Consider the following 10,329-nt stretch of genomic DNA (forward strand, 5'->3'; position numbering starts at 1 on the left):
CACTCCTTGCATGGGGGGCACCCCTGTACAGGGCAACACTCCTTGCGTGGCAGCATTCCACATGGGTCAGCTCACCACACAGGCCAGGAGGTCCTGGGTATCGAACCCTGGACCTCCTATTTGGTAGGTGGAAGCTCTATCAGTTGAGCCATATCTGCTTCCTTTTTAAATATATATTAAAAAGTTCATATAGTGAATTTTATTATTTTTCTCTTAATAAATTGTTGGTCTAAGTTTTCTGTTTGTTTCTGCAAATGCCCATACTTGACTAGTTTTTGCTACTTTTTTTTTTTTTTATTTTATTTATTTATTTCTCCCCATCCCCTTGTTTCTTTAGGAGGTACCAGGAGCTAAACTCAGGAACTCTGATGTGGGAGGGAGGTGTCTGATCCCTTGAGCCACCTCCACTCCCTGCTTTGTTGTGTCTCTCATTATGTTTTTTCTTCTTGGGTCTCTTGTTGTGTCAGCTTGCCGTCTTCTTTAGGAGGCACCGGGCTCCAAACCAGGGACCTCCCATTTGGTAGGCGGGAACCCAATCGCCTGAGCCAAATCTGCTTCCCTTTGATTAATTTTTTTTTAAGATTTATTTTTATTTATTTTCCCCCTTCACCTCCCCCGCCCTGCTGTTTTTGTTGTTTGTATCCATTTGCTGTGTGACCTTCTGTATCTATTTCTTTTTTGTCTTCTCATTTTTCCTCCTCTAGGATTCACGGTGATTAGATCCTGGGACCTCTGATGTGAAGAGAGGTTTCCTGTCAGCTGTACCACCTCAGTTCCCGGTTTCTCCTGTGCTTCACCTTGACTCTCCCCTTCATCTCTCTTGTTGTGTCATCATGTTGCTGTATGACTCACTTGCACAGGCACTCGTGTGGGCACTCAGCTTGCCACATGGGCACTCAGCTCATCACATGAGCACTCATGTGGGCACTCGGCTCACTGTGCGGGGCACTTTGGCTCACCATGTGGGCACTGGCTTGCCGTGCGGGCATGCTTTCTTTTCTTCTTTTCACCAGGAGGCTCCAGAGATCGAACATGGGTCCTCCCATATGGTAAGCAGAAGCCCTATCACTTCAGTTACATCCACTTCCCCCTTTGATTACTTTTGATTGTGAATTTCTGTTTGGCTGAATATAATGCATGAAAATCTTGAAGCATTTGGGTTGAGGAAGCATTACCTTAGGCATTATTTATTTGTTACTATCAGGACCTAAGACTGCTATTTAAATTAATTTCTTAGCTTGAGGAATCCCTGACTAAATAGGGTAATATAAATTTTAACCCCAATCTTATGTGAGAATCTTAATTCTCATGGGAGACTTTTTGTTGTTGTTGTTGGGGTTTGGGTAGGTTGAGGGAGAGAAGAATGTGGAACCATGGTAGAGGAAAGGAGATTTACTTGTCAGCTCCCTTATCTGACAGAACACTTTTTTCCTAGCCTACCCTTTAACTGTGTGTGTGGCTTCTTAAATCCTGGGTTTATGGAGTTGACTCAGGTTCAGCTCTCCACCTTGCATGGACTTGAGGCCTAATTTTCTACTCCACAACGCTTTTGGTTTCTCTTGTCTGTTTCCAGGTTTGTTTGCCACTCAGGTTTCAGTTACATTTTCTGTGTTTTGCATATTTATTTTTTGTTTTCTTCCCATGGGAATATCCCAGATATCCCTTACTTTCGTTTAAAATGAACTATAAGTTTAAAGGTTTGCTTGCTTTGATTTATCCAGCATTTGAGGGTTTTACAACAGGGACTACTTTACGTTACATATAAAGATGGTGTACTATAATGCTAGTAGCAGAAATTCATTGGGAGAGAGGAGTAAGGATGTTAATAGCATCCGTGCCTGCAAGATACTGGAAGCACTCCAAATGGCCCATCAATAGCAGACTAGAAACTAAATCATCTGATTAAAATCTGTTTTATTTGTATGGTACATTAAATTATACTGTCATGAAATGAAAGAATTGTAACTAGTGTTATCAGTTTGATCATAAAAAGCAGTCTCAGAATACCAACAGTATGAAATTATTTATATGTTAAAGCCTTGCTAAACTGTACCATATGTTGAATAAGGATTCACACATACATAGTAAAACTATAATATAAAGGGAATGAGAGGCAATGAGGTAACAAAATGAAGGTCCTTGTGGCCTTGGAAAGAGGGTTTTCAGTTTAATTATGAAGCAAAAGCCTGATTGAAATGCCTTTTAAAAAATTCTGAGGAAATAGGGGGCTGTGGAAGTTTAATGTTTTCGTTCTCCTCAAGTACCTCCCTTTCCCTACCAAATACAAACAGCAGGACAATAAGAGAGCAACTAAAAGAGCTAAGTATAAATCCACAGTAACATCTATAGCAAAGCAAAGAGGCAGTTACCCCAAGAACCTAAAGGAAGAACAGTTGGGAACAAACCAACAGTTCTAAGATACTTTTGCTGTCCATAACTTTTGTGGAATAGAGAGGAAATAAAACAAGGAGGTGTCTGAGCTCTGAGGAGAACCCCCAAATCACTAACTTACTCACTAGAAAAGTGCAGCAGACTAGTCAGAGAAGAGCAGTTAAACTGGGAAAGGTTTTGCCAACTCCTAGAAGCAGATGAGTGCAACGTAAATGCAGTATACATGAAGGCACTGGAGCAGCCTGGGCCCCATACTCTTCAAAAAATTTTTTTAAAAATAACAATATAATCATTATATTTATGCAGTCAGAAGAAGTTCTAAGAAAAAGAGATAATGTTGAAATTTGATCATTATTATAAAAAAACTTCCATTGGAAAAAATTCAGCATATATGTACTCTGAAGCCAATTCTGGAAAATAATTTTTGTGAAACATCTGTCTCAAAAAAAAAATGACTTCAGATGTTATATTTCACTGTATGAATGTCAGATTTTTACAGTAGTAACTTACTATATTTTATGTATTCTAAATACCTAAAATAATACATTGGCATTCACAACAGAAATAATGCAAAGGAATAGATGCCTGAACTACACCCAGCAGGAAACTTATTACCGTTTTTTATCATTCAGTCCTTTTGATAAGAAATGCTGCTAGTGTTACAGACAAACTTGATCTTCTTTGAAATGTGTTGTCCATTGCTTTTCTGTTTCTGTCACAGTAGCTATAAATAGTTGTGTAAGGATATCCTTATCTAAATTCCTGCTAATAAGGACCAATCTGTTTGTCCTCTCGATGTCATCTTTCCAGTTCACTGGAGTCTCTTCCTGATCATATAGCTCACAGACAACTTGGATAATCACTTGTGGTTTGTCTTTGATTGATACCAGCTCCTTTAGTCATATGACCTCCATGCTGTAATCCTCTTTGTTTCTCACATTCTTTTCCCACAGGAGATTCTGAAATAAACACATTTAAACTTTCTTCTTTTGCAATTCTTGGGACTTCTAATGTGATTGTATTATTAACAATATTCTGATCAAGTGAAGTTGTATTGCTGGCACATGTTGAAGTTTTTTCTGCAAATTTATTTCAGAGAGTCAAAGGCGTGAATTATAATACATTAGAGAAATCAACTCCTGACTTTTGAGTTTCCAAAATATTTCCTAATTCATTTATTGATCTAATGGTGGTTCTTGTTTAAATCCTCTTCTGGAACCAAGTCTGTTTCATTGATAATGATGATAGGTGACAAAACAACCTGCCTAGGTTGATAAAGCTATCAGCTTTTTCTCCTGATACATGTTTTTAAAATAGGCTTTTTTTTTCTTTTCCCCCTGAGAAGGCTCTCTCATCTGTGTCTGCTCATTGTTTTCTGTCCAATGTCTGCTTGCTGTGTCTGCTCATCTTCTTTAGAAAGCACTGGGAACTGAACCCGGTTCCTCCCACATGGGGGCGGATGCCTAACTGCTTGAGCCACATCTACTCCCTGCTTGTTGCATCTGCTCATCTTCTTTAGGAGGTACTGGGAACCAAACCCAGAACCTCTCATGTGGGAGGCGGATGCTCAACTGCTTGAGCGACATCCGCTCCCCTGATAGATGTTTTAAGGCATATTTTGAGTCCATAACAATTATACCATCAAGGTAAATATCACTCTCTAATTCAGCATCAACCCAAAACACAGAAGCCATGGCACCAGGGTCTGCTAATAAACTAGTGGTTTCTAACAGTTTGTAATCAAATTGCCCCTCTACTGCGTCAATTTCTCGTAAGCGCTAAGGCCACTGTCCTATACTGAACAGCAGAGGCAACCATTTCCAATTTCTAACCAGTCTCAGTAGAGTTCTCTACCCTGGCTGTCAGGATTTCTCTTCTGCACTTCCTTTCCCAAATTCATTCAAAGTAATGGCTGCTCTTTTAACTATGTTGCTCTATCAAAATGCGGTTCAGGGAAATGACTGTGGCTCAATCAGTTGGGCTCCTGTCTACCGTATGGGAGGCCCTGGGTTTGCGTCCCGGCGCCTCCTTGTGAAGGCAGACTGGCCTGCAAGTGCGGCCTGGCCCTCAAGCGCTGCAGAGTGCCGCCCAGCCTGCAAGTGCTGCGGAAAGCTGACTCAGCAAGCCAACTCAGCAAAGTGGCACAACAAAAAGGGAGACAAATAAAAACACAGAAGAGCGCACAGCGAATGGACACGGAGAGCAGACAACAAGCAAGCTGCAAGGAGGGGGGGTGGGGGTTAAAAAAAAATGTAGTTCAGAAGTGTTGTCTTCCCAGCACCTAAATACTTGGTGATAATTGTGACTGGGATCTTGGCTCCAGGGCCAGACTTTTCTTCCTTCTCACTATGCTTCATTTCAGTGGGGACCAATTCAGGACAATCCTCCACTTGCTCCTCTTCCTCATCCATAGTACCATTAGCCTGTAACATCGTGGCTTACCGCTCACCTCCCCCTCAGTTCAGGAACTAGAAAGGAATCCGCATAAACTTTTTTTTTATTTTAAATTTTTTATTTTTATATGTATTTTTATTTTTAAAGAAGCCTTAGAGTACATAAATGTTACATAAAAAATATAGAGGAGGGGAGTGAATGTGGCTCAAGCCATTGAGTGCCAGCTTCCCACATGGGAGGTCCTGGGTTTGGTTCCCGGTGCCTCTTAAAAACAACAACAATAACAAAATTGAACAGCAAGCAAACAAACAAAATATTAAATAACTCAGGGGAGCCAGTGTAGCTCAATGGTTGAGCCCTGGCTTCCCACATATATGGTCCCAGGTTCAATCCCCAGCCATGGTACCTAAAAAAAAAAAAATATATATATATATATATATATATATATATATATATATATATATATATGGGATTCCCATATACCGCCCACACCCCCATACTTTTCCACATCAATAACATCTTTCATTAGTGTGGTACATTTGTTAAAATTGATGAACACATATTGAAGCACTGCTACTACAGTAGTCCATGGACTATATGTTGTAGTTTATACTTTGTCCTGCATAATTTTATAGGTTTTGACTAAATGTCTGTTAGCCTATATCTATCATTGCAATATCATGCAGGACAATTCCAGTGTCCCCAGAATGTCCCATGTTACACCAATTCTTCCTTCTCCCTCCCCTTAGAACTTCTGGTGGCCACTGCCTTTATATCAATGGTACAAGTTCTTCCATTGCTAGAATAATAATGTTTACTTTAGTCCATAGTTGCATTCTCCCCTTATGTTTGTTCATTCCTCAGTCTTGATGATGTGGGGATGGAGATCTCCACTCTCTTTCTGATTGAGTGGGGGCTTAGATCCCATGGAGCATATGGATGCAGTTGTAGATACTCTGTTTTTTGGCATGTGTGTTTGCCATCATCATCCTTTTGTTAGTTGTCCTGGGCAAGTCCAGTGAAGTGGAGAGTAGGTACTGCAACTCTGCTGAGATTCAAGGCTCTTGAAACCAAATTTCAGTTCCTTTTGAAGACATAACCCACTACTAGGAGACAGTTCCAGGAGTAGAATTCAAATTGACAGGATAGGGGCAATGGAGGCAAAGGAAGTAGGAGATCTAGGTAAAAATGAAGGATGGCAGCAGAGGAGAGAGATTTCAGGAAGTATTTAAGACTCCCGTTTTGACTACCTCATAGAAACCTATAGAAGAGGGAGTTTTAATGCCATGAAGCTATAAAAGTTATCCTGGCTCAAATCTTCTTCCTAAAAGTAGAATAGCACTCATTTCAATTAGAAACAAGCAAGAGACTTAAAATGGAATACTGAAAAGGGTTCTAGAAAGAGGAAACAGGAGATTGAAAAACAGAGGGAACAAACAAAACAAATAATAGAATAGACCTGAATCCAAACATACCAATTATTACATTAAGTGTAAATTATCTAAACACCAGTTGAGATACAAAAATTGGCAAAATGGATAAAAATACATAACCCAACTATTAATATATGCTGTATACAAGAAACTCATTTCAAATATAGGTACTGATTGCAAATAAACGTATAAAAGGATGTTCAAAATTGTTAGCCCTTAGGAAAATGTAAATTAAAATCATGATGAGATACCATTACATACCTATTAGAATGACTAAATTGAAATATACTGACAATAGCAGGTACTGAGGAGGATGTTGAGGACCTGAAACTTTCATACAGTGTTGGAGGGAATGCAGAAGGGTATGCCCAATTTGGAAAGGAGTTTGGTAATTTTAAATGAAGTTACATATGACTCATCAATCTCACTCCTGGGTATTTAGAGAAATCGAAACTTATGTTCATATAAAAACCTAACAAAAATTTATAGCAGCTCTGTTCATGATTGCTCCAAACTGGAAATAACCCAAATTTCCTTTAACAAGTGACTGGTACATCCATTCAATGGAATACTACTCAACATAGCCCTTTTATTATGCTTCAAACCTGTTATAATGCCTGGGGAAAATGTAGTTTTCTGGGATATATAAATATAGTGTTCTTGGACAGAAAGGTGTGGAAGGGATGCCCTGAGAAAGGACATAAAGGAACAAAAGAGAATGTGTGTCAGAAGGAATTTTGAATAATAGTATAAATTCAAGTGGAGATGGAAAAAAAAATGTACCTCACTACATTGGTTGAAATAGGGGGAAAAAGAAAAGATATCCAAGGCTATCCATAAATGGGAATGAGCACTGGTAGAGGTGTGTGTATGCATATGATATGTATATGTATATTTATATATGTGTGTGGAGAAACAATTGAATGGATGGAAGATTAGGTATATATATAATGTTATTTTTCCTTTGTATCATTTAATGACATAGCTTTGAATATGATTTTGCTCTAAGGGAAGTGGTAAAATAAATAGCATATATGTAATCCCTTCAGTGATGTGGGGGAGACCAAAATCAAGGACACATGTTCAGAATTATAAGCACAAATGATTATAATTCTCAAATACCTTCCTTGGTTTCATATCTTTATATTTCCCTTTATCTCTGTAGTAATACTCTTTCATTAGTCCAGTGATTCATTCATTAAACATTAAACATATCTATTAAATACCTCTTATGAGCAAGGTGTTCTTTCATTGTTCTTTCTCTTTAAGAGCTTTCACGGTAAGAAAATAAAAGGATAAGTAAAGGATTGTATAACTCTAAAATACAGAAAACTGTAATGAAGAAAAATGCTATGAGGAGTTAGAGAATAGAGGTGAACTTAGATAGTGTTATCTAGCCCAACTTTCTAAGGAAGTAGCTTTTTTTTTTTTTTTTTTTCTGATGTACCAGGGCCAGGGATGGAACCTGGGACCTTGTATGTGGGAAACTGGCGCTCAGCTTAACCACTGAGCTGCATTGGCTCCCCTGAGTTGATTTTTTTTTGCTTGTTTCCTTGTTGTTGTTTTTGTTTGTTTTTAGGAGGCACCAGGAATCAAACCCAGGACTTCTCATGTGGGATGCAGGTGCTCAACCACTTGAGTCATATCTGTTCCCTAAGGAAGTAACTTCTTACCTGTGACTTAATAGTATGATACCAAGCCTGCTAGACAATTGATATCAGTCAAGTTTAGACAATTTCTAGCACTGAATAATCTGTGGAAAATTCAGAAAAGGTAAAGGGCTTGGCTTATTTCAGATGCTCAGAAGAAATAAATATTTGATACATAATGAACAGAAGTGAGTCTATTAGATGTTGGATAAGATTTTGACTGAGATGAAATGTCAAAAGAGGATTATGGATCATCTCATAAACTGTGGTAAGGAGTTTAGATTTTATTCTTAGTGCAGTTGGAAATAATGGAAAAATTCTAGGTGGGATTCTTAAATTTTGGGCAGCATCAGAATTGGTTGATTGAATGTGTTAAAAATAGGAAACCCAAGACCTACTGCTATAAATTCTTGTTGTGAGGTAGCACATTGATATCCAGTTTAACACACTTTCAGGTGATTCTCATCTACTCCTGAATTTAAGAAGTACTGATTTATCCTGTTTTCCTATTAAACACCCTCATTTTCTTAATACTTTATGTACTTTACCTCTTTTTCAAACTGAAAGTCATGTACACCATCTTCACTTCTTATAGACATTATTTTCAATTTGTCTCTCATTTCTACCATAGAGTTTTTATTTCTCCCAAAAAAAAGAAACAGCATGTGTTTGCTTTCTGGTTATCTTTCAGAATTGGAATTCAGACGTACAACCAAGGAATTATGTCCACAAAATGAAATCTATGAAGTAACATCATCCCAGTGGGTGATAGTGGAAAAAAGTCATAGCCTTGTGGATGCCAATGTCAGAGATGACTGGGAATGCAAAGACCAGTTTGAGAGACATAAGATAAGTCACAAGGCATATTTGAGGCAAGCGTTAATCGCCTATGAAAAAACGCCAACCTTCAGCCAGCAGATATCTCTTACTTTACATCAGCAAATTGATCCTGGAGAGAAAATATATAAATTTAAAGAATGTGGGAGGGCCTTTATTTGTGGCTCAGAACTTAGGCAACAGCAAAGAATTCAGACTGGTAAGAAATCCTATAAATGTAAGGAATGTGGGAAGACATTTAGTTATTTTTCATATCTTACTGAACATCAGAGAATTCATACTGGTGAGAAGCATTATGAATGTAAAGAATGCGGAAAAACTTTCATTCGTCGCTCACATCTTATTCAACATCAGAGAATTCATACAGATGAGAAACCCTATGAATGTCAGGAATGTGGGAAGGCCTTCAGACAATCAGCACACCTTATGCGACATCAGAAAATTCATACTGGTGTCAAACCTTATGAATGTAAGGTATGTAGGAAATCTTTTATTTGTGGCTCAGAACTCGCTCGACATCAGAGAATTCATACTGGTGAGAAACCCTATGATTGTAAGGAATGTGGGAAGGCCTTTAGACTGCGTTCACAACTTGGTCAACATCAGCGAATTCATACTGGTGAGAAATCTTATCAATGTAGGGAATGTGGGGAAGCCTTTATTCGTGCCTCACAACTTACCGAACACCAGATAATTCATCCTGGTATGAAACACTATGAGTGCAAAGAATGTGGGAAGGCCTTTATTTGTGGTTCCCAACTTTTTCACCATCACCAAGTTCATACTAGTGAGAAATCCTATGAATGTCCACAGTGTGGGAAGGCCTTTATTTGTGGCTCACAGCTTACTCAACATCAGCGAATTCATACTGCCAAGAAACGTTATAAATGCAAGGAATGTGAGAAAGTCTTTATCCGTAGCTCAGAACTTATTCGACATCAGAGCATTCATACTGGTGAGAAACCCTATGGATGTAAGGAATGTGGGAAGGCTTTTAGACAGTCTGCACACCTTTCTCGACATCAGAGAATTCATAATCTAATTAATGTAGGTAACCCTTTATCTGCCATTCAGTTCTCATGATTCATCAGCAGAATTCATACTAGAGTAAAATACAGTCAGTGTGGGAATTCCTTTTTACATCATACTCACTTATCAACAGAAAACAATACTGAAAAAAATTGATAATGTAGAGTTTTCTGTCATGACTCAAACCTTGTTTAAATTCTACAAATTCATACTAGAGAATGTGGTGAGTGAGAAAAGGCTAATTATGTACCTTCTCTTTGCTTAAATTTAATAATTGGCAAACTGGTGAAACTATTTGTAATAAAGATACATTATACCTCCATATTTTGATGTTTGATTGCTGGTTATCCTTTTTAAGTTTCCATCCTCCCTGTCCCATTTATCCCCACATCTGGATAGGTTGATAAAAAGCCTCTCACACCACCTTCTTTGGCACTGGCAGGAAATCTTAAGCTTGTATATCTTCGGCCCACAGCCAGGAACTTTCCCAGGGCCCACCCCATAGTCACTATAAAGGCCCAACCTGCTCTTTCTGCCTCAGTCAAGTCACCCTGGACCTGTTTGTGCCCATCCTGCTTTGCCAGGAGACCTTGATA

The 10,329-nt window shown here is 38.5% G+C and overlaps 1 protein-coding gene and 1 pseudogene across 2 annotated transcripts in view; one reads left to right on the forward strand and one right to left on the reverse strand.

Moving 5' to 3' along the window:
* Positions 1-10,055, forward strand: part of LOC101418499 (zinc finger protein 850-like) — a 61,181-nt gene extending 51,126 nt beyond the window's left edge. Inside the window, exon 5 of one of the 2 annotated variants that reach the window (XM_058279375.2) lies at positions 8,559-9,910. In XM_058279375.2, coding sequence (XP_058135358.1) covers positions 8,559-9,787 — 1,229 coding nt within the window. In that variant the 3' untranslated portion in view covers positions 9,788-9,910. Of the gene's footprint in view, positions 1-8,558 lie in introns of both variants that reach the window. The other variant, XM_071209568.1, reaches the window with a different exon arrangement.
* On the reverse strand, positions 3,051-4,823 carry LOC139436915 (putative COBW domain-containing protein 7; annotated as a pseudogene).
* Positions 10,056-10,329: the final 274 nt, after the last annotated feature.

Source organism: Dasypus novemcinctus, chromosome 18 (genome assembly GCF_030445035.2).
Source record: "Dasypus novemcinctus isolate mDasNov1 chromosome 18, mDasNov1.1.hap2, whole genome shotgun sequence".
Lineage (NCBI taxonomy): Eukaryota > Metazoa > Chordata > Mammalia > Cingulata > Dasypodidae > Dasypus > Dasypus novemcinctus.